The sequence below is a fragment of the Triplophysa rosa genome, linkage group LG2 (assembly GCF_024868665.1).
Source record: "Triplophysa rosa linkage group LG2, Trosa_1v2, whole genome shotgun sequence".
Classification (NCBI taxonomy): Eukaryota; Metazoa; Chordata; class Actinopteri; order Cypriniformes; family Nemacheilidae; genus Triplophysa; species Triplophysa rosa.
Window position 1 is genome coordinate 33317986 of NC_079891.1, and position 24374 is coordinate 33342359.

Consider the following 24374-nt stretch of genomic DNA (forward strand, 5'->3'; position numbering starts at 1 on the left):
GAGAGAGAGAGAGAGTGTGAGAGAGAGAGAGAGAGAGAGAGAGAGCAAAGCGGGGGTAAGAGGCAAGAATGACAGGAATGCCATTATGCTCCTTCTCTGGTTTATGAGAACAGGTGTGTCGCAACATTTCAGACACACTTTTAATTACATAAACACATTCCTGTGTGTTGAGATGTAAAAGTAACAAGCAAGAAATAAATTCAAAACATGCACAAAACTATAAAGCTTAACTTATTGAGAAGAAGCACTGCTTTCAACAGTAAACATAAAAAATCTGCAAACCTAAATGTAAGTATGAAGATAACAAACCTGTCTGAGAGGAGTCGCAGTCCAACATCCAAACTCTTTCCTTTCACCTCCTGCAAAGACACTTTTCGGCTGAGCGGACTGACGGGAAGGGGGTCTTCTGTGCCCAGCGGGTTCGGGAACTCCTCCAAAAACCTCTTGAGAAGCTTCTCCGCATCACCTTGATCCGTGCAACTCATTTTGTTATGGGCTCGAAACAAGGTATCAATTCAAGCAAACTTCACATGAACCTACAAAAGAATAAATAAACAAAAAGGGGGTGTTAGATTAACAACGCGACACACTTTTTTGCTTAACTTCCCTCAAAACCTGTTGAAATCTATTTGTAAAGTCAATGTGGAACCACATATAGTTCTGACCAATTAGAGCACTTGAAGGCGGGTCTTTGCCAATCTCAACCAATAATGTGAGTTTGGGGCAGGCCTACCCATTTGTCCAAACAATGGAGAAACTCACACATTCTGTATTACTGTATCATGTGGAAAATCTTTAAAAAAACAACAAGTAAGATTCTACAGTTCAGACACTGTCTTGATCAAAAATTCTGTTTATTTTCCTATTGGTTTGCGTATTTGTAAATGACTGTTTACATTGTCTTTACTGATATCATTTCCAAATTTTTGTAAAAAAAAAGATGGTTCATAATCTCATACTGCTCATATATCACAATATTGTTCACGTGAATAAGGACACCAATTATTATTAATAAAATAAATAAACGTATTATTAAAATCATTGGTATGCACACAGTATATAGAACAAAATCCATATGTAAGTTGATGCTTCTTTTTAAACTTTTCTTAAAATATGTACACGAAGATGATACTTCCTAATCTGGATATTTGTAATGACACGTTAAACATTTAGTTTACGATTGAGTGAACAGTAAAGACAAACTGCATCTAAACACTCATGCGCACAAACCTTGCGTAACTTCACTTTTCCGTTTGCGATGCACAGGGCACATTTCTGGTTTAATGCATAACTGCAAGGATTCCTATGGTTACCGTTACTTAAACATGACATTAACGAGACAGTGCTCGCCCTGTGAAAGCAACCCACCGGGCCCTAAACTACAAACAACCGCTACTACAGTTACCAAAATGAACAGGAACCTTCTGCCCGACGTACAGAGAACATAAACGTGCTGTATATACCTGTACTGGTGGCTGGTTTTGCTTTATGCGCCGACACTCCCTTTTTCCGCGTGCGGTTTGAAGTGCTCGTGCATGAACGCACACCCTTTCAGACACTACACAACAAAAGCCAATCAATCTGCGGAAGTCACAGTGACAGACAGGAAACACAAACAGAAGCGATGTGTATGTCATACGGATGGACGGGTGGTGCCAAAGACTAGGGCTGTGTCCGAAATAACCCCCTACACCCGAATATAGTCCACTATGATGCACTATTTGAGGGAACGTCCATTTTTAGTGGTGTCCGAATTCATAGTGGACATTATTGAGTGCACTCATTCAATCCCATGATGAATCATAAAAACGAGTGTACACTCACGGCTAGCTGCTAGCCATGTATCGTGAGGCTAGCACGGAATGATTCTTGGCAGAAGATGGCGCCCGCAGTGCTTCCAATGCACCGAGTGTCCGAATTTACTCACTCGTTTTCACACGCTCCTTAAAGTGGACAATATTAGTGAACTAATGTAGGGAATGAGGGTATAGGGGGCGATTTCGTACACTGCCAAGATTTTGACAAAACGCTACAAGTTGCCTTTGCGCATGCGCAGAACCTGGAGAAATGTTTTGGCGTAATTTGAGTTTCTTGTACGATCTCTTGTATCGTTGCTATCAGGTGTAATTGAAAATAAATCGGTATTCCCCCATTCAAGATGATAGAAGTTGTTTGACTGAAACTTCCACCCGAATGTGCTGCAAACGTGAGCGTCGAGTGCGGAGACTTTGCTAACAGGGACTTTGGTCAGACCTAGAAGACGACGATCCGTTTGGTTGTTGGATCGATTAGAAAAAACATATTCTGTAATGTACAGCGTTTTTGTCAGATTTTGACAAATAAATCATAATCACTATTTATTTTTGCTCTCGCTTTAAAAAATGGGCACATACTAAACAAAAACAGATTAAAAATGTTGAAAAATCCACAACTCATAACAGTACAGGAAAAACAGAGAACAGAATGTTATGCAATAGTAACAATTTACAGATAAAGAGATTTTTTTTCTGGAGCACCCTTTGAAAATTAGTTCAGCCCATTCTATAAACTGCGCGCACATCTTCTGTATGTTTTCTATATTGCATCTTTAAAAAGACAGTAGTATTTGTACTAAGTGTGTACTAATATAAGCTGTACACTAGCTTTCCAGTGGTCTCAGGTTCACGCAGCTCTGCGCATCAGCTGTGTCAGAAAGCGCTGCTCCTTGACTTCATCATTGACCACGATGCTCTTATTATGACACTAGAACCCTCTCAAAAGAAAAACTAGCCCTAACCTTCTAGACTAGACTAGAGCTAATCCCCTTCCAGTACAAAACAATTACACGAAGTCATATTAGGAATAATACTAAAATTTACGTTTTTTAACCTACACGCAATAACACACGTATTAAGAATCTTCGGTCTGTTACGGTTAAAGTTGCGCGCTAAAAATCTACGGAGCAAAAATAAATTAAATTTAACCATCAGTCACACAGCAAATGTCTCGATCACCAAAACTGTTCTAATCATTTCAGTTTTAACCGATCATATAAGGAAAATTGACAGGTTCACAGACAGAGACGCTTGCTTGTGAACGGTGGTTTGTGACGCGGTGTGAAGAAAAGCAACAAAACACGTCTTTCAAAATAAAAGTCTTATTAGGACCCTTCACACAATTGCAGCAGCAACAACAAAATTATAGCAATACAGCTTCATGCAGCGTGTAGCATTCAACAGTAAACATAAAAAGCTAGTAGTATTTTTAATGTAGAAAAGTGATTTATTCATTTCAAATAATTATTATAGTTTAGTGTGTTATATAATGCAACAATACAAGTGGTTCCAAAAAAGATTTACAAGAATAGTCCCTGACAAATCCCCAATAAGCAAATCAAAGCAAACAATGCCAAGTAAACCTTAGAAGGAATTAAGACACACGATGCAGTTCTTCAGGCTGGACATTTAAACACACATTAGACAAACATACAACATGGACGATATTTATTTACTAAATGAAATGTAGGCACACATTAAATCAAAAATGAATTTGCCTTCTAATCAATAATAATTTGATTTTAATTTTACATAGTCTGTCCTCATTTTACAGTGCGATTTCTACAGAAGTACAGATTCCTACAGAATGGATTTGAAACGCTAAAACCTATTAAATAAAAGTGATAATACTACACTATTAGTCGTAGCTAAAATTATTGTCAAATTAGACAAAATATATGTGAAAGATCATAGTCATAGATTTCATAGGAGCCTTATTAGGAGGAACATGAGGTAAAGAGTTGAAAACAGGTCAGGGCCAAAGCTAGTGGACTTCAGGATTGGCGTCCCATGTGTAGGCAGAGACAGAATGTTAAGTACAGGATTCAAGACTTTTTCAAAGTATATTTCACTCCCTTTTGCTTTTAGCCTTTGATCTCAAACGGCAACGCATTATGAAGCATTTACACATTTTAAAGAAGATGTAGAGGATTACAGTCATAATGGTGATGAGAAAAGCAAACACATCCAGACAGTGGTATTGGTACCAGGTAAGATTATGAGCCTCAACACGCAGATGTTTAGCACCTTTATTGCGCATGACAAACTCAATCCAGAAAACCGCCTCATCCAGAGGCTTCACCGGTCTGTCATGATGGACCCTGGACAAATGTGCAGCCTTCTCTTTATACCTGTGGAAAATCAGACAAATGTTATAACGTATGCCAAAACATTAAGAACACATTTAGAAATATTAAGAAAACAAAAGTCCTGTCAATCAATGATACGGTGACTCACGAGGGGTCTGTAATGACAGCGTTAAGTCCGTCTAACAGGTCTTGAGTCTTCATGCTGTTATAGTCCATGACAACAGCAGCTCCTCTGGCTATCATATGGGCCATGTTATCCGGCTGGTCACCAAACAAGGGGATGCCCACCATCGGGACACCGTGATATATGGCTTCATATATGCCATTAGTGCCTCCATGAGTGATGAATGCTCTGGTTTTGGGATGACCTGAAAAAAAGTGGGACTGTTTTTGTACATGCATTCTTTTACAAGGTTTACGAGTTAAACCCAGTACATTTCAAGATTTAGGTTATGCGGTGTTCATTCAAATGAACAAAATGTGTACATTTTTTAAAATCGCAACACTGACCCAATAAATCATTCTGAGGGATCCAGTCATAGATTCTAGTGTTTGGTCCAAGGGTATCAGGCTTCTCTCCGACATATCGCCACAAGACCTACAAGCAATTCAAACAATCGTACAAACAGTATAATAATTACTTATTCAGATAGAAAGTTACTAATACTACTTAAGAAAAATCATTAAACAACTTGAGGTTACAACACTTATTCCAATCACATTAAAGTGATATTTCACCCAAAAAATACAAATGCATTCATCATTTCCTCGCCCTCTTGTCATTTCAAACCTGTGTGACTTTCTTTCTTCTGCAGAACACAAAAGAAGATATTTTGAAAAATGCTGTTAACTGGACCCCATTCGCTTGCATTGGATTTGTGTCCATACAATAGAAGTGAATGGGTGCTGTTCGGGTACCAACTTTCTTCAAAATATCTTCTTTTGTGTTCTGCGAAACAAAGAAAGTCATACAGGTTTGAAATGACCAGAGGGTGAGTAAATGATGACAGCAATTTTATTTTTGAGTGAACTATCACTAAGAATTAAGGCCCATTTATTCATTAAAAAATATATGAAAAAGAAAAGAGATAAGACTGTTAAGTAACCTTCTGAGGTATCTGTGCCAGGGCTGACGCGATGGTGTTGCTCTTCTCTTTGGTCATATTCTTTACCATGGACCCCAACGAGAACACCACTATCCCATCATCCCCCGAGCTCTGTACAAACTCCTCCATATCCTTCACACACACAAAAACATAACTCGTTGAAAAATGGGATTGTGTATTACTTAGAAACCTGGAATTAAAAATTAAATATATATTTTCTTTGAACAAACTCATGATATTTCATAATACTTTATCTACATATTCTTTGAAATGCACAAAAATACGGTTCACCCAAATATAAAAATTCTGTCATCAGGAAAAATCACTAAAAGTGGCCTAGAACTTCTTCAAAATCAACAAATAAAAATCTTCTTTTACAAACAATTGTGTTCAACGGAACAAAGACATTTATAAAGCAATTTTTCCTACTATGGTAGTCAACGGTGGCCAAGAACTGTTTGGTTACAAGCGTTCTTCCAAATATCTTTCTCTGCGTGCATCAGAACAAAGACATTTACAGATTTGGAACAACTCGAGGGTGAGGAAACTTCACTTTTGGGTGAACTGTTCTTTTAAGTTGTGTTATTATTAATACAAGTGTGTTATTATCTTAAGTAAATAAAGAACTGTAAGATATTAAAAACATGTACCTTGGGTAGCGGTTTGGCAGGGGTGCAGTGAAGCCCTCCAACGTATTTGAAGTTAGGCAGGAATGGTCGTGGATACTCAAAGTCCCAGTAAGTTCTGATTAACCAGATATCAGCTTTACCCAACATCTCACAGTAGGAAGTGGGTCGTCCTGCAATAAAGAGTAAACATTCTGTTCATTTATTCACCTTCAAAATCTGTATACGACTCTTGCTCCTGTGGAACACAAAAGAAGATATTTTGAGAAATGTGGTTTTGTGTTCATACAATGGAAAGTCAATGAGATCCAATTTTGTTTGGTTACCAATGTTCTTCAAAAAAAAAAACACACACAACAACAACAACAACAACAGAGAGTCACAGGCTTGGAATGACATGAGGGGAGTAAATGTTGAAAAATGATGCTATAAATATTGAGAACCCAGAAGTCTCACCTAAATATTCAGTGTAATAGTTGTCAAATGTTCTCCACAAAATTTTGGCAAAAGCATCTTGCGAAAGGTAGAAGATCATATTTGCGATTCGCTCCGTAAAAGTCATGTTGTCTGTGAGTTTACTCATGGCTCCAGGTACATATGATGGTGGTGCTGGTATCTGACCACACATCCGCTCAGTCGCGTGACCGATGGAGAATCTGAACGTGAACACCAAGGGAACGTTCAGCTGTTCTGCCATTATATCACTGCATGGGAAGATGGGGTCGGACAAAACGACATCAAACTTTCCACGTCGCAATCTGTCCAACAACCCTGGAGATTTCAGAATGCCGTCACAGTATGAAATACCCATAGCCAGATGTTGGGAGGCAAGCTGGTAGAATTTGATCACAATCTGCAGCACGTTCAATTTGTCAACTTCATAGATTGAGAAGTGCAGCATTTCCTCAAGGAAAGCATGCATCTCCTCAGAAGATATGGACATGTTAAAGTGCATTTGGCTGAAGAGATCCGATTCTTTGACGCTCATGAACATTTTGGCGTCCGGCACCAGCACCGTTACGGTGTGTCCTCTGTCCATCAACATTTCCAACACAATTTTGAGATTAATCCAATGACTGCCTTCGGTTGGCCAGATCAAGATGTTCCCACATTCTGCGGGGCCGAACAAAATGAAGAAGGAAAGGAAACAAGCTACAAGTCTCATGATGGGAGAGTAAAAGAGAGTCGCTCTCTCTCCCTCAAATGTATTCTGTCGGGTGTAATGATTAACCTAGTTTATAGACTTTTATCAAGTGCAAAGGTGTGGTGTTCATACATTCATGTTAGAGGACAAAAATAAAGGCAGGACAGATTCACCTGACAAAAATAAATTATGAATATTTATTTTTATATTTTGGACACCTTTATACAAGTCTATTTATATATGAGAAATGAAACGATTTAAGAGGATTTTTAGAGGAAGCAAGATTCCAAATTTTCCAAAAATGGGTCAAAATACAGAACGTTAAATAGGTTAATCCTGAGTGACTGTCCCAGGCCTAACTTTTCTTGGTGTGCTGAAAACACAAAGGAAAAACATTCAACGTTAATGTAAACAGAATTTATTTTACATACTGAGCAAACATGTAACATGCAATTAAGTAGTTTTTAATAACCAGACCAACAAAATAGGTTTGTGGTTATTTAAGAAGATAATTAATATAATATAATATTTTATCATATTTATTTATTGAGTTGCGTATACGCGTTTATTTGACCAGCAGATGTCCTCAGCGTGCCGCGTTTCGAGTGATTCAAGAGTGAATTATTTTAAATAAGATTCGAAGCATCTTAAAGATTCGTTTCTCTTCCTCCCATAAATAAGCATACAAATGATCATAACACTAAATGATTCCCTGACGGCAGTCAAACAAAGTATAAACTACTTAACGCCAAACTGTTATAGTGAAGTTTGCCTCGCTCATGTAAGAACTGCTCACTCTCAGCAAGTCACGGAGTGCGCGTCTTTGCCCGGTAAGAGAGATTTCAAAATAAAAGTCTTAACAAATGTCCGCTACTGGAAGGATAACACTTAATGTAAAGACAAAATGTCTTATTAAACTTGTCGGACTTTTGCAGATATCTTTGATTCATAAAAACATTTTTGGGACTCACTCAAAAGTAATAATTTTTCTTACCTTTTTAATAGTCTAAAGCAGTGGTTCTCAAACCTAAAAAACGATCCTTAACTTACCATTTTTATTCAACCAAAGACAATGCTGGAACATCAATTATTTTGGTTGGTGGTCTTATTTTTCTGATGTTTGATTGCACAAAACTTGATCAATTTCTATATTTCATGAAATGCCACAAAAACTGTGGCCCCCTGGACCTATCTTGGGGCCCCGGCCCCCAGTTTGAGAACCACTGGTCTAATGACCCTTTTCCACAACAAAGAAACAAAAAACTGAAAGGTTCTTTGAACATTAAAAGTTAACGTTATCTATGGCACCATGGAGCACCTTTATAAGAGTGTACAAAACTACAGATACAACATTTCTATGTATATTTATAAGGTTTAGTAGAAAGGCGAGTGAATGTTCATATCATATATTTTTTCCAAGCACGTTTCCAGTTTCACACCACATAAATCTTAATACAATGTATAATAATTTCCTGGTTATTGTGTAATTGTTCATAAAGGATGATGTGAATTAGTGGCAAAAACTTAAAATTCAGATATGCGTAATTATTATGCAGATTTTTACTACAGATAAAAATGGGAAGAGATATAATTGATGCTATAAGTAAAAAAATGACAAAATTCAGAACTCTATAGATGCATGTTAAGAACCAGAGAAGGTATAAGATATTTTTATTATTTAAAGATTAGATCAATTAGCATGTTCCTGTTAATGACCACCGCATTTAACTGCAGGAGTGAATCCCCTAACATTTCTTGATTGACACGGTGTAATTACAGCATCTTCCCGTGACTTCCTCTAGTTCATGTAAAATTATTAATCCACTGCAGTAGAGAAAAATAAAATACTTCTTTATGCAATATATTTAGTTTAATTTTAGTATTTTAGATTTTGTGCATACTGTTCTCACAAATGTCTCCGCTTTGCAGCAATTCACACGCAACGCACATAAAAATACCACCATATTTAACAATTGGAAAACGCAATTTGGATGTATGTTAACACCACCGGACACCGATGGCTGATAAAGACGTATATGTTTTAATTTCACTCATGGGATTGAACTTGTACAGTGCATTTCTTTACAACAATTATTCACTAAGTGACAAATTTTAGCCACTATTACAGACCAAATAACTGTACATCACATTTCTGGGTTCCTTTTCAAAGTTTTAAATCAAAATGTTTTCTTCATCAACACCATGAAAAAGAAAAATTTTACCATCAGGAAATGCAGAACCAAAGCGGTTCTCTAGTTAGCAGTGTTTCTAAAGTCATGTTGCATCTCAACAAATCACTTTCTCATTTTTAAGCATCTTGCTATTGTACCATTGAACATGTTAAGTAGTTACAAAAAAGTAAAACAGAGTAATCCGTTAAAAAGGGAGGAAAAACAGATGGCACTGTTTTTGAAGTTACGATTTAACATTACACTCATTTTAGGGAAAGAAAAGGGAGACGACATGAACAAAAAATGATAGCACTTGTGCATTCTGAACATGTAATGCTGTTGTGGAATATTCACAAGACTAACCAGTGAAGCCCTCAAACACCAACGCATTCAAATCGCCACCAGTTTCCAACGGTTCATGCGTTTCCATCTGTCCAGCTAGTTATTGTAAGTAAAATTGTAGGTTTGCTCAAATAACGTCATAGAAAGTAACTAGTTATAGTACACGATTACGTTTCTGAAATACCAGACAGAGTGTAACAGCTACAGTTTTGTCTTAACTTACACAACATACACATTAACGGTGCATAAATGTTCAGTTGTTTCCTTTTAAAGTTGCACAGCAGAAGACGTGGCACGACCAACCAGATGAGCATGAGGTCTTAACGAATAATATTGAATGATTTTATTCCCTCATATTATTCACGTGATGTTGGATTTGGTTTGGCATTTGAAGATTTACTTCTTTTGTATTTTGCATCACAAACGTGAAAATCACATTTAAGCTAAAGAGCAGATCTGAAGCGCCACCATAGGCGCTCAGAAAGAGACAAACTTTAGAAATGTTCTGTGTTTGAACCCATTAACAACAGACGACACAAAATTGCAATCAAATCAATGCAGACTGGCAGCTTAAATCTTTTCAGTAACACCGCCCCATATAACTCTCGACACAACATACATTCAAGCTTCGTACAGCCACGTATCAACAGACAACTAACAACTGCGCTTTCTCCATTTTGGTCTGAAATTCCCCTCTATAGTGCAGAAAATCATAAGAATAGAAAAGTAGAATTAGTTCCATTTTTAAATACTGTAGCAGCTTCTTTCGTTTAAATAGAGGGCCTCTCGATAGACACGCAGAGGGATTTAGAGTCACTGGCTCTGAGGGAGGTGATTGTTCTTTTATAAGCCTATGTGTTTTTGTCAGTGACGTGTAGGGTTCAAGGAGAAGGTGTGTGATAATTCTGAGATGAAGAAACGTCCCGCTGGGCATCTGAACCTAAAGGTCCAACTGGTGCACGGGTTCACAGCAGTCCTCGATCAAAGAGGCTTTCGATTAAAAACACTCTTCATCACAAACCACACTCTTCCTCCAGTGTGTGTGGACTCCATCCTCTCCCTCACGCAGATCAGTCTCAGCTGTCGTTGACCGTCCTCTCCTCCAGTCTCTCTACACGCAGAGAGCGACTCTTCCGCTAAATAACGGGCATCTGTACAGACGCCCCTGCGGGGGACCTCGGTGGCCCGCTGGGTGAGCTCTGATTGGCCGTCTCAGCTGGAGGCTGTGGCGATGGGTTTCTTGAGCTGCTGCGAGCACAGCACTCGCGTACGTGACTCCAGGAGAAGGTCGTAACAAGTGTTGCACACCAGAACTGGGTCGTACAGCTGCTGGTCTGGAATGGGCAGCCGCAGATGACAGCAGTCTTTACAAAACACGTTACCGCAGTTCCTACGAGAAATAAACATCAAATCAAGCATTCGATCAGTATAACAGTCTATATTAAATCAACCGACCGCATGTGTGATTCATCCATGCAATTTTTACTAAGATCAAAACACCAAACCAACATATGCTCTCAAATCTATCGTGTTTATTCGATATGTTCGTCTCTTTAAAGCAAGAATCAGATCGAATGCAAACTCGGGGTGAGGTGACGGGACTCACCTGCAGTGATGCCGTCTTTTGGCGATCCAGAACTCACAGTCACAATTATAACAGTGTGAAGCCATGTGATCGGGAACCCATCTGGTCACCTGAGAATCAGGAAAAATGAGCAGGTGAGTCTGTGCAAAAAAAAAAAAAAACAGTGACCAGAAAAATGAAATCAAACAGTTAGAGTTTAGCACAGCGTTTCTCAAACTGGGGCTCACAAACCCCTGCTGGTTCGTGAGGGAACTGCAGGGTGTTCGTGAGTAACAGTGTTTATACAAGTTGTTTTCATTACTTTGAAAAAAGATAAATTGCAAAGAAATGTAATGTAAAATACTACTGATAGAAACTTTTAAACATTTGCATGTTAAACATGTACATGTGCTATTCAATTATTGAAATATTTACTTAAAATCTCAGGGGGTACTTCAGGTAAATCAAGTCTAAGGGGTTCAGCTGACAATAAAGTTTGAAAACCCCTGGTTTAGCATATTGAGTTTAGTCACCCTTTGTCTAGAATTACATCTCTAAATACATTTTTAGTTTTGTAATGTTAGCTTGCACAAAACTAAACTAATTTCAGACATACACATTAAAATGTTTTAAGATCTTGAGAAACGTTTTACTCAAGTGACCCTAATTTTTAACAGTATGAATGACGCTTCGTGATCTCCAGCGGGCTTTTTTGTTGACTAACCTCAGTGTCCTTCCTCTCCACACGGTCCCAGCTGCCCTCGCTGAAGCGATCTTCACTGTGATTGGACAGCGAGTCTTCTTCATCGCTGCCGTCTGACTCCCTCAGGCACGTCTGTCGGGACGAGAGTCACGGACACTTATAACACACACTAGTAACACCGTCTCCTCCAAATGCAAATCAAATTCAAGGATATTTTGTCAAAATACGAGTACACTTGACTTCTGATGAAAAAGCAGGTATTTCTGATGCCCGTCCATTTCTTGAAAAGGTTTAAATTTGATGCATTCGTCATCAATTCTACATAGCAACTAATTTCAATTTTACAGACAATTATACCTACATGAGTATAACCGATATTCATCCTATGAAAAATTTGATATACAAAGCACCTACTAGCACTATGACAAGAACAGTCAGACTACAAACTTTGACGGTTTCAGTTAAGACGAATGTAAAATGGTTATGAATCTGAACTCACGATGTCATCTTCATAGTCGACATCCGGTTCGGAGGGCGGTGAGCAGTACTGTTTGCTCTCCAGTTTCAACTGAAGCTGTTTAACCTGCCTTCTCAAAACTTCCACCTCCTGTTTATAACTGGCTTCAATCTGACGCAGACGTTGCTGCACTGCGTCCACGGCGACCGGCAAACCGTCGTCATCCAGGTACGCGGGCGTCAGAGCCGGAGATCCACCCGAGAAAGGGGAACAATGAGACGGCAGAAGTTGCCGGAAAGACGGTCCCATTGCCAGCGAAGAGGTGGCAGACGAACAGAGAGCGGCGTAGCTTGTGTTTTTCACAGCTGAGAACCAGCCGGACTGGACCGGACTTCCAGGAGTGCACAAAGGGTCCCGGCGGCAACACGGCCCACCGTTGGAGCTCCCGCCCTGAGCCCGGAAGAGCTTGTTTGCCAAGCGCCGTCCGTGACAGCTCCCGTGCTGGATGGCACCTCCGCATGCCGACTGAACGAGACCCTGCACGCTGTCCCATTGAGAACCCAGTAGTGACAGATCGGTCAGCTTGCTCTGGGAGATCAACCTGCGCGCCGCTTTGGCATATTCGGTGGGCGGCGGGACGGGCCGATCTTTTGCAGGAATGAGTTCGCCGTTTCGTACAGCCTCAGTCCTTTTTGACTCCGCTGAAATGGCTTTCCAAACCTGAGGGACGGAGCTGTCCTCCGTCAGGGTTTCCACGGAAGCGTCCATTGGCGCGAGAGGAGTCAAGCGCTCAAAAAACTTGGCCTTTGAGTTTTGTAAATGACCAGCGTTCTCGAAGTGTGCAAAACCGTTACAGACAGGAGGTGGATTTGGAGTGGTGGCCACACAGGAAGTTACATCATCAGGCCTGACTTGCACTTCCTGCTGTAAGGGTGAGGGTGGACAGGATGAGATTTGAGGCAGAGCTTGATTTAAAACAGGAAGGGGAGGAGCCTGATCTAAAGTTAAAGGGTGGGGCACAGATGGCAGGGGCTGGGTCGTCAGACAAGGCTCCGCCCTCACGTCGTCTTCCTGGACCTCGTGAGATGCCAAAGGACGGATTTCCAACTCCTGGTCGTCATTTAGCAATCCAACGACTGGCGTGTCCTCTGGGGTTCTCTGGATGGACATGGGCTGGCTGGACTCCAGCGTCGTGCGTCCCTCCTGGCAGTGCTTGTTGAGGTTGGGGTCACTTGAGGTGCGGGTGAGCGTCACGTTCTCGCAAGCAGACACTAAGTTGTCCATCGAGCGCGTCTTGGGGACCCTGAGAAAAAAGATCAACACTAGTGAGTACAACATCATATCTCCAGAAGAGGGCAGACTGTGATCACACATCTCATCTATGTCCTCTTTTAAAGTCCCAGTGAAATTAAAAATGACAATGCCTATTTTTTCATGAAATATTGCAGCGTTTATTGTAAATAGTTTATCAATGTGCGTCATTCTCTTTTTAAAATTCGTGTGCCCTCATATTCTTTAGTTAAAATCCAAAAAAGCACTTCCATTCTGTGATGACTATCCATCTTAAATGACATGTGTTAGACGGCTTGGGCAGAGCATCCGTTAACTCCTCCCCTTCAACTGTCAGTCCGCTGCCAGTTCCATTTCAAAATGCAACGGCCGTTTTTATACATCCAATCAAATCGCAGAGAAAGACGAAAGCCACGCCCACTATTTTTCTCATTCAAAATTCCATTTCACTCAGAAATCCGGCAAGGTACGGAAGTAAAAACGATCGCAACTTCCGGTGCACGGGTACTTTAAGGTGGGATAAGTTTACAGATGCATGAAGCTTCTGTTCTTTTTATTCTTTGAACATCTAAGGTGACTGTGCACTGTGGTTACCTGTCCAGAGATCGGGAGGTGAACTCCTCGCCCTGTGCGGAGGGGCTCAGGTAGATCTCCATGGCATCTTCGGCTGCTGTACACGGAGATGAAGTCGGCAGATAAACGGCCGTCCACAACTGCAGAGCCCGCGTGTGACACACCGGCTGCAGAACCTGAAGCCAGAAAAATCAGAACAAATCACATTTGCAGGAAAGAAACATTTCATCTATTAACCCAGACAAACAATCCAATGTGATGTTTACAAGATTAAAGAAAAGCTGGTTCATAAAGGAAAAAAATGAATTTCATTCAACAGAAAAGCAGCGTTCTCATTGTTACCGTCCTGTGAAATAGCCGTGTCTTACCATGTCGTGGCAGGGGATGTAGAGAAAGTTCTGGAAGTTCTTGTTTCCGGTGCGCAGAAGAGACCAGACAGAGCATGTGCGTTTATAAACGTTCCGGGCGTCTCGCTCTTTTGCGTTATTGCACAGGAAGGTGCCGTAGAGACACGAGTATGTGTGCTGAACCAGCTTCACCTACAAACACAACAAACACTCATCGCTCAGGATGTGACCAACACAATCTCACACGCACAAACTGATGCGTCTCTTCTTTTTATGTTGCTCCGACAGGCTACGTACCAGAAAGGCCTCGTTAAATTCGAACAGGCAGGGAAACTGCTTTAACAGCTGATGCACACAGTCCAGCCATTGCAGGAACACAGGACACTGCTCACTAACATCATCGCCCTTCTCCTGATGACCACAGCGATCCGCAAATTTATGACCGTAATCCAGCCACTCCGTCTCCACCAGCACCTGAAAACCCTGGGAACGCAGAGATCATATTATTGAGAACGCTAAGTGTTAAGGCAGAAGCATGTGTGTGGTTTAAATGTACCTCTATGGTTCTGTAGAAGGGATCCAGGAGGATCTTTGCCAGGGCCACGATCTGAGGGGTTCGATCCCAGCCGTCAGAGCAGTGAACCAGCACCGGTCGTCCCTCCCTCTCAACCGCAGAACAAACCAGAGTGGCGGCTTTCAGCATGACGGACAGGTGCTGCAGCCAACGGGTGCTTTCCAAAGCAGAGAGCCAGCTGAGGAGAACCAACGGAGAAACTGGGGTTACAAACACGGCTGTTAAATCCACATGATGGTGTCGGTTGAAAGGTCTGGAGTCTCTAACACAGAGACCTACAGAAACGACAGCGATTGTGTTTCTCTGCGAGGTGCAACGTAACCGGATCCGGAACATGACAATAAAATGCTAAATCATATCAGATACGGCAGCTCTGTATATTTTAATTTCTGTATATCTTCCTATATTTTTTGGTGCATCTATGCTATGGCAATCGAACATGTGAAGGAATAAAAACAGAGAGATGCAGAACTTACTTTCCAGGGTCTGGGATCTGACTGCAAACGGCTCTGAGTGACTGAAAGCTGTTTCTGATAGAGTGAATGTTGGCCATGCCCATGAACATCACCTCACAGTTAGGATAGTACTCTACACACACAGAAAGAACACAAACATTAAACATCAAACCGCCTCATGATGTCAGACAAGATTTAAGAAGGATGCACCTCGGACACTAACCTTCACACTCACAGCCTCCTCCCTTGGCACGGTTTGCCACGGCAGCAGTGTAAGAGCGGGCATCAAGAATGAGAAGCTTCTGAGCCACAGCGCTGGCGTCAGAACCGGGACAAGCCGTAAGAGACGAGTCTGAGAGAGTGAGACAGAACAATGATGATGCTGATCTTGGTTTTGTTGTTTCAGTCCTTTAGCTGCCATCTCAGAAATGTTCTGTGTAATACAACAGTCTGACCACCGGGGTTAATTTTGTCAGCTTTTTTCATTTTTATTCAACGTTTTTGTAAAAAAATAACAATGCAGTTCAGTTTTAGCCATGAATTTTAGTCCCTAACTAGCAAGCCCTACCGCAAACTGCAGAAACACTACGTGCAGTATGCCATAAAGAGAGTGAAAAGCTGGAAGGCGGCACCGATCGATAGTGATGAGTTGGACCATAGTGTGGTATTAATGCTATGAGAGAGCAGTTATAATTCATCAGCCTGTCCGGCAGGAAAATCAATAATGACCGCTGCAGAGAAACTTCCATTAGGATAAGAGCCGTTTAAAGAAACGGGCCAGAACTGGAGTCATGATGCTACCCTTCCGGGATAATAAATGAAGATTATATATTTCAATATAAAACAACAATCTTGACTCGGCCACATTGAGTCCGTGATGAGTCATCTGGATGTGGTGAGCAGACAGACCTCTGTTTTCTCAAAGTGTCAGTAGTGTCATTGATTTTTTGCGTGTTCTTTGCATTTCATGAATATGCATTTTAAATGCGTCTTACCGAAGTCACTGTCAGAATCTTGCCCGTCTCCTCTGGTTCTACAGGCCCGTGGGCCGGGGTCCAGCTGACAGGCCTTCGCTATAGACGTCACCAAATACTCGTCTTCAGTGTTTCTCCAACCCCACCAGCTGATCTCGGGCTGACTGCAGCGGGCGATCACCACCCCATTGCGCTGGTGCCTGAGGAAGACAACACAAGTGTGGCTAAACGTCCACTGAATTGCGTAAGAAACGGAACATATTACAATCTTACAAATTTTCAACGTGCAGTGAGAGCTTTAGAGGAAAATGTTTGTGGAGGTGGTCTCACCTGTACACCGCCACAGGAATTCTCTTCCAGGACCTGAAGGAACCCACGCTCTCCAGCTCTTTATCTGTGATCCAAACAGGCACCAGCAGTTTCTGAGGATAACTCGAACACAACCTGCAGAAAAGAACAAGCCAATGTCAGATAAGACTTACGGAGTTGAATTCTTCAGCTCAGGGGTTTGTTCAGATTAACAATATGAGCAACAGAAATATTGAGGCCACACACACACGTCTGGTTTATTATCTCCGTGGGGACAGTCCATAGGCGTAATGGTTTTTATACTGTACAAACTGTATATTTTTACCCTACCCCCTAAACCTAAAGATCATAGAAAACGTTTTGCATTTTTAGATTTTCAAAAAATATCGTTCTGTACAATTTATAAGCTTTTTTCTTTTTGGTCCCCACTGGGATATAAAAACAAGGCCAAACCTACACACACACACGCTTGTGGAAGAGACATGTCTATCTATCTGGGTGTGGATTATGGGTTGTGTAGATGATTTGTTAAGAGGTGTAATATCTTACTTGTAGTTGGCATTGATATCGGACACTCTCCAGGCGTTCTGCATATCAAAGCCCATCCGCTTTATCTCCATCTCCAACCTTTGTCTCACATGATCACCTGAGAGAGAGAGACAGACACAACCATCAGTATAAAATCTCATGATCATCATCTCTGGATGTGCAGAGACAGTATAAAGCGTGCGGAGGGCGTGAGGTGATACAGCACCTGGTCTGCACAGGTGCAGGTGCTGGTCTTCGTCATCAGTGTTGCCTCCCAAACACCAGGCGTGATACGCCAGCGCGAACAGATCCTCCAGACGGGCGGGATGTGCTATAGCCCTGTTCAGTCTCTTCAGCCACTCCTCACACTTCTTAAATGTCGAGAAATGACACCTGATGGGAGAGGAAAAAATATGAAATGAGAACAAATGCTCGACGCTAGAATGGCGCATATAGCGTGTGTGTGTGTGTGTGTGTGTGTATTACCTCACTACTTTCGAGTCTTTGCAGATGATGTGTAGCTGGAACATCTCTCTGCTCTCCACGTTCTCAATCAGCCTCAGAGGAACCTGCACACAACACCACAGCCAATCAGAGACCAGAGGATGAATGAAAGATTCAACCAATCATAAGCATAAACGGAAAAATACGTAATAATGTAACAGACTGCGCAAGCTCATATTTGTTTTGGATTTAACTAGTTATAAGATGCTCTAATTCTCCATTACAAGCATAACGCAGGCAGGGTTATTAGTGTCAATTAAAAATGTAAAAATATGAAAACATTTCCGTTAATTGAAATCAAATTGAATATAGACGTTTCAGCGGCAACAACATAAACAAACGTTCCGGTAGACCTCCACAAAAATAAATAACTGTCGAGTAGTTTTACTTTAGTTAAATACAATTAATATTAATATAACTTCGATGTAAAATAAACTGTTATATTATTAGCCACTAGCCAGACCAATAATCAAACACAGACTGGAAGTTAACTTTGGGCTAGGTGCATGCGTTCGATAAAACAGTCTAGCCCTAGATACTATTTGAAAAATTAGATGTCGTTTTACAAAATAAATGAATACAGTTCGTTCATACGAACTGAAATACATTTGTTGATGCACTAAAATTAAGCACTGGAAATAAATATATAAGCAAACAAACAAAAAACGTATAGATTCGCTTAATAGGACTAGGTGTTATAATCCCATTATTTATATATAAATATTACCTAAAACTGAAATGAAAAATAAATGAAACCTAAACAGCAATATTTCAATAATAAAAAAACGACAAAAGCACATAACAAAACTGCTAACAAAATAAAAATGCTTTAAATTAAAAAACTTAAATACAAGCTAATTGATAAGACTACAATAAAACAAAGTAAAAACGAAACGCTGGACGCTGGTCAATACTACAGTTTAGTGGTCATTATACAATAATATCTGACCAATCACAGTCAAGCATTTCATAAGGCAAAATTACATTTTTATAAATCTCAAACATTAAAGGGACAGTTCACCCAAAAATGAACGTTCTGTCATAATTTACTCACCCTCAAGTTGTTCCAAATCTGTATAAATTTCTTTGATTTGCTGAACACAGAGAAAGAGATTTGGAAGAATTTGCCTACCATAGTAGGAAATCAAATTAAAATGGAAGTCAAACGTGCCCTAGAACTGGTTGCTTTCCTACATTCTTCAAAATATCTCATTTTGTGTTCAAAGATAAAATAATTTTTGGTAGTCAATGATGTCCCAGAAATGTCAGTTGCTTACATTTTCCAAATATCGTAAGTGCTCAGCAGAACAAATAAATGTATACAGGTTTGGAACAACTTGAGGGTGAGTAAATCATGACAGAATTGTTGTTTTTGGGTGGAGTACCCCTTGAAGGTTAGCAGTCCTATAAATAATATACAGCTCGAGTATCAAAGTCCCCGTGAACCGGAAGTTGCAATCGTTTTTTGATGCATTTCTGCATGAAATAGTGGGCGTGGCTTTCGTCTTTCTCTGCGATTTGATTGGATGTATAAAAACAGCCGTTGCATTTTGAAATGGAACTGGCAGCAGACTGACAGTTGAAGGGGAGGAGTTAACGGATGCTCCACCCAAGCCGTCTAACATTCGTCATTTAAGATGGACAGTCATACAGGAAGGAAGTGCATTTTCAGATTTTTACTAAAGATTATGAGGCCACACGAATTTTAAAAAGAGGATGACCCACATTGATAAACTATTTACAATAAACGCTGCAATATTTCATGAAAAAATAGGCATTGTCATTTTTAATTTCACTGGGACTTTAATGTAACCACAGTTTGAGAAATACAGAGACAGTCAAGAGTCTGAGGAGAAAATAAACAGATGGACGAGATGAAGAGGCAGAGGTGAGGGTGTAGATTACTCACAGATATCTCACTGTCCACACCTGGATACATCTACAACATCAGCACAGACACGAGGACGAGGAAGAAAAAGAGGTGGAAACACAAGAGGGAAATGAAAAGGTGACTTGGCTAAACGACAAAACAAAGGAAGAGGATATAAATGATGGAAGGTTGTGATGAACATACAGAGAGAGAAAAAAGAGACTGAGATAAAGAGCGAGAGAGACATAGACAGAGAGAAGGAGGGAGAGAGATTGTGGCTGAAGGGAGGAATAAAGGATCAGAATTGTTGGGGTCAGAGAAGGATTAAAACGGTAAAACTAACTCTCTCTCTCTCTATCTCTCTCTTTTTTTTCTGAAACTGAAAACACACTCCATTGTGTTGATGGGTGATCTTACATTGATGATGGAGTCTTTGAACTTAATGTGAAGTCTGTAGTTGGAGATAGCGATGATGCCATCATCCGCACGACCAAGGAACTCGACCCACTCGCCCTGCAAGACAGGAAACGGCACCTGCGGGGAGAATAAACAGAGACGTTTTACTTCGGCAACTCAAATCACCATGGATGAAGAGTCTGTTTGATCAACAAATGACGCAGAAAGAGTAAAAAGCAGAAAGACCAATCAGACTGTCCAAAGGCACAAAGTCACACATACATCAAATCATAGAGAAACAAAACTGCGTTTTACTTTAAAAGGTACCCAAGGGGACAAATTGATTCACAGGACGTGTCAAAGTTTGCCTGGTTCGTGAAATCACATCTTCAAATTCAGATGCAAACAGAGAGTTTTGTTTGAAGCAATGTTTCCATGGAACAACATTTCCGTGGAAAACTGGTTTGCAAACAGCAACGCAAACAACACAAACCACATTAAAGAAACACAATCAGACTGCTTCGAACCAAAATAATCACTGCAGTTTCTTCTGCATCATGCTGCTGATGCGGCGCAGTCTGTTTCTGAAGATGTTTGTGCACGCATAACGCAGCATCATCACTACAGTACACGACGGAAAACCGCTCCGACAGGCCAAGGCATCTTATAGTGATAATGTAAAGACTTGTGAACGATAACTTCTCAGACACTTCACTAAGAACAGTCTCATTTAATGGACATTTACAATGAAACCCAACGCAGTAGCACATTTGGAAACCAGCCCAATGTTTCAATTGAATTCTAAATAAACTTCACTTCTGAGAAACCGTACGTCAGATGTTACTGTCTAATGGATGCCAGAAATATCCGCATTATCTTCAGCACCAGCAGCCCAACAACCGTCTCAGACCAGATGATGTTACAATGACGATATGATATAGAAACGAAGCTTGTGGTAAAAGTTCAAGCACCACGTTATTGGCCAACAATTCTTCTTAACGAATGAGTGAATGAAGTATAATAAATGCTTCTGAATAAAGTAAAATTGCTGCTGTCCTTCTCAAACCTTGTATCTCCATATTTTGGGTTTTTTATATTTTTTGCCATATCGCCGCCTTAGAATTATAAGGTTCTATCTGACATTTTTGTCAAAATTGAGTTATTCAAATATTCTTATTCTGTGACAACTTATTTACATTATGACTTTTTTATGTTTAAAAGAAACCTCAAGGTTGACTGTTTTATTGACACTTTTTGCCAAGGAGAGCAGCTCAAACTACAGTATTTTTTGTGTTTTGTTTTAGGTTTTGTTGAGGAGTTTATTTTTATATTTAGCTATAGACACAACACTAGCCAGCAGTGCTAACTGTTAGCTTCCTAATTCCTATGTTTACATGAACCCTCATAATGTGATTAATGCCTAAAGGCCAAATAGTCAACAATGTCAACAGTCTTAATTACAATAATAAACATTATCATGTTATTTTAGCCATACTCATCTCTAAAATCAATTTGCCCTGTCCCATCTTCTGTGGAAGAAAGTCTGGGCCAGATTACAGTAACTGCTTTCTTTTGGTCTAAACCAACGGAAACTTAATGGTTCCTGCAACAATATGTTGAATTAACCACCATATACCTAACTAAAATTAACACCTGCACTATAGATAAAACGATTAGCACGGTCTTTTATGCTTAACTAGAACAAAGTTATGCATCCTAAAATATGAAATAAATGTCATAAAAACCATGTAAACATAACTTTTATATACATGTCAACACATTATTACAACACTAATTTCATAAACAAAAATTATAAGCAAATTGTTTGTGATGCTTGAAAATGTATTGCTTTAATAATTAACGTTTTGCTTTTGAAAACAGAAATCTGTGTTTGACCTGTTCCAAAAATCCCCATTTACAAATCTCAGAAAATGTTGATATTGTACATTTGGAATACATAAAGGGTCTCGGTCTTTTTCATGTATGAAAGAGATTTGTTCCTCATATAATTTTTGCTATATGAAATGCAACAGCTTTAAAGCTCAATATCTCAAAACTACTCAGAACGCAGACAGAACCTTGTAATTCTAAGGCGACGATATATCATTATTATTAGTCACTCTTTATGTAAGTGCTTGTCAACTTTGGCAACACAGTATTTAATCATTACATTTTTTTGTATCTTCTGCAAAACAGTGAATCTGGACATTCGAGATTTTGGAAAGACAATGACTATATGTTACATTACCAAAGTAAAATGCATAGAAAACTTAAATAAACACCATGGCATGTTACAGGGCTGTAGAAGTGATGCACACAGTCTCAGTCATGACCTCTGTGCATCGGTTTGCTTTCTGTCTGCAGACTTGAAGTCTCTCTCACTCTACCCTCTGTATGAGTCTGTAGAGCGAGAGACATTACTCATCTCTCTCTCTCTCTCTCTCTCTCTCTCTCTCTCTCTCTCTCTCTCTCTCTCTCTCTCTCTCTCTCTCTCTCTCTCAGTAGTTTGTGATCCGGCCAGCAGGGAGTGTGTGAGAGAGGGACTATACCAGCGCATGAGCTCACTTACATCACATGCTTAGCCTTTGTAAATCAATAAAAGTGAAAAAGGGATGATTCACCCAAAGATGTTTTTATCCTGTTGACTGACAGTATTTTGGTATACTCTCCCTTTATTGCCTGCTATTAAGATTTTGTAGTGTGCATCCTACAATAAAGTTGTTTATGCTGTTTCGAATAAACAACAAACTTGAACGGCAGAATTACTGCGAGCCGGCAGCAAAACACTCATTATAGTGAGATTTACACCGACTAACAAGTGCAACAGATATTCAGAAGATATTTATAGCATAATCGAGCTGTAGCTCAGAAGAAAAAAAAACCTACTACGTTTACTACAAGTATACAATACAATAAAAAATGCACACTGTGTGTGTTTGTTGTGTGTTGGTGCCGGCACATTCTTGTGTGTTGTAATACTAAGCCATGGAAAGTTCATCCATATTTCATGGAGCCGCGTGTCATTCAGGTGACGCCTGAGGAGCAATGAAAGCAGAAGTGATTCGGAGGAGAATGTCTCCTGCTGTCTGAAGAAACTCACAGAGCGACTGCAGAACTGATTCTGGATCTGTGTGTAAAGCACTAAAGTGTTTAACTACAGGAGCACATAGCCAATGCAAAACCACACCTGTCTGTCTGTTCCCGTCATCCTTCTTTCTCCGTCGTACTGTCTGTCTTCTATCAGTCCTGCAGTCTGTCTGTCTCTCTCTGTCTTACTGTCTGTCTACCATTCCTTTCTTCCGTCTCTCTCTGCCGTGCAGTCAGTCGGTCTATTTGTTTTGGTCTTCCGTCTCTTTCTCCTGCCGTCTGTCTTGCAGTTTGTCTATTACTCCTGTCTTCTGTTAGCCTCGGCGCTGTCTCGTGTCTGTTGTTACCGTGTTCTGTCTCTCTGACCTGCTTCTTCTATTCTTTCTGTCTGTCGTTCCTAGCTTCACTCTATATGTCCTGCTATCTATCTAACTTTCTGCTTGTGTGTTTTGTCTTGTCTTTCTGTCCTGTTGTCTGTCTGTCTATCATTCCTGTTTTCTGCCTCTCTCTGCCCTGCTGTCTGTCTATCGTTCTTGTCTTCTGTCTCTCTCCATCTTGCTGGCTGTCTGTCATTGCACTGTCCTTTTGATCGATTTCACTCTTCAAATCTCCATCTGCTGTCATTGGTCTCCAGAAGAGCACTCTCTAGAACATTCCTTTATTTTCTCTTCACCTCTGTTTTATTGCAGTATAAAGGACAGACAAACACTCAACTCTAGCGTGTGTGTTAACCCACTTTCTGTCACATCAGGGTTACACTGTTAATGAATAACGTCATGAGACGGTAACATCAGAAATAACAATAAAAACCACAAAGGGGACTAAAAGTGTCCTAATTACCTACATCTACACACTAAAATAGATATTCATCTACTATATATCTACTTGACTAGTGACAGTAAAGTGTACACTTTTAAAGGGATAGTTCACCCAAAAATGAAAATTCTGTCATCATTTACTCACCCTCAGGTTGTTCATAAGCTGTATAAATGTCTTTGTTCTGCTAAACACAAAGGAAGATATTAGGAAGAATGTCAGTAACCAAACAAATCTCAATCCCCCTTGACTCCCATAGTATTTATTCTTCCAACTATGGCAGTAAATAGGGGATGAGATCTGTTTGGTAACTAACATTCTTCCAAATATCTTCCTTTGTGTTTAGCAGAACAAAGATGAAATGATGACAGAAATTTCTTTTTTGGGTGAACGGTCCCTTTAACTTATAAAACTC

The 24374-nt window shown here is 40.1% G+C and overlaps 3 protein-coding genes across 9 annotated transcripts in view; all 3 read right to left on the reverse strand.

Moving 5' to 3' along the window:
- ppm1f (protein phosphatase, Mg2+/Mn2+ dependent, 1F) overlaps positions 1-3088 on the reverse strand; it is a 15193-nt gene extending 12105 nt beyond the window's left edge. Inside the window, exons 1-2 of one of the 2 annotated variants that reach the window (XM_057325309.1) lie at positions 1464-3088; positions 310-536 (exon numbers count right to left, since the gene is read on the reverse strand). In XM_057325309.1, coding sequence (XP_057181292.1) covers positions 310-485 — 176 coding nt within the window. In that variant the 5' untranslated portion in view covers positions 486-536; positions 1464-3088. Of the gene's footprint in view, positions 1-309; positions 537-1230; positions 1427-1463 lie in introns of those variants that run through there. The other variant, XM_057325318.1, reaches the window with a different exon arrangement.
- A 265-nt stretch (positions 3089-3353) lies between these two features.
- On the reverse strand, positions 3354-7020 carry LOC130566538 (UDP-glucuronosyltransferase 2C1-like). The gene is made up of 6 exons (XM_057354036.1): positions 6312-7020; positions 5880-6028; positions 5230-5361; positions 4634-4721; positions 4272-4491; positions 3354-4165 (listed from the first exon to the last, which is right to left on the reverse strand). The coding sequence occupies exons 1-6, from the start codon at positions 7018-7020 to the stop codon at positions 3883-3885; spliced, it is 1581 nt and encodes a 526-aa protein (XP_057210019.1). The 3' UTR covers positions 3354-3882.
- A 1997-nt stretch (positions 7021-9017) lies between these two features.
- mtmr4 (myotubularin related protein 4) overlaps positions 9018-24374 on the reverse strand; it is a 40642-nt gene continuing 25285 nt past the window's right edge. For 3 of the 6 annotated variants that reach the window (XM_057353998.1, XM_057354005.1, XM_057353979.1), the window contains 15 exons: positions 20078-20194; positions 17773-17855; positions 17308-17679; positions 16780-16893; positions 16471-16649; positions 15699-15827; positions 15497-15608; positions 15003-15198; positions 14744-14929; positions 14468-14638; positions 14121-14275; positions 12279-13539; positions 11801-11911; positions 11119-11237; positions 9018-10902 (listed from right to left, as the gene is read on the reverse strand). In XM_057353998.1, coding sequence (XP_057209981.1) covers positions 10725-10902; positions 11119-11237; positions 11801-11911; positions 12279-13539; positions 14121-14275; positions 14468-14638; positions 14744-14929; positions 15003-15198; positions 15497-15608; positions 15699-15827; positions 16471-16649; positions 16780-16893; positions 17308-17679; positions 17773-17855; positions 20078-20194 — 3483 coding nt within the window. In that variant the 3' untranslated portion in view covers positions 9018-10724. The remainder of the gene's footprint in view (positions 10903-11118; positions 11238-11800; positions 11912-12278; positions 13540-14120; positions 14276-14467; positions 14639-14743; positions 14930-15002; positions 15199-15496; positions 15609-15698; positions 15828-16470; positions 16650-16779; positions 16894-17307; positions 17680-17772; positions 17856-20077; positions 20195-24374) is intronic. The other 3 variants (XM_057354013.1, XM_057354022.1, XM_057353986.1) reach the window with 3 other exon arrangements.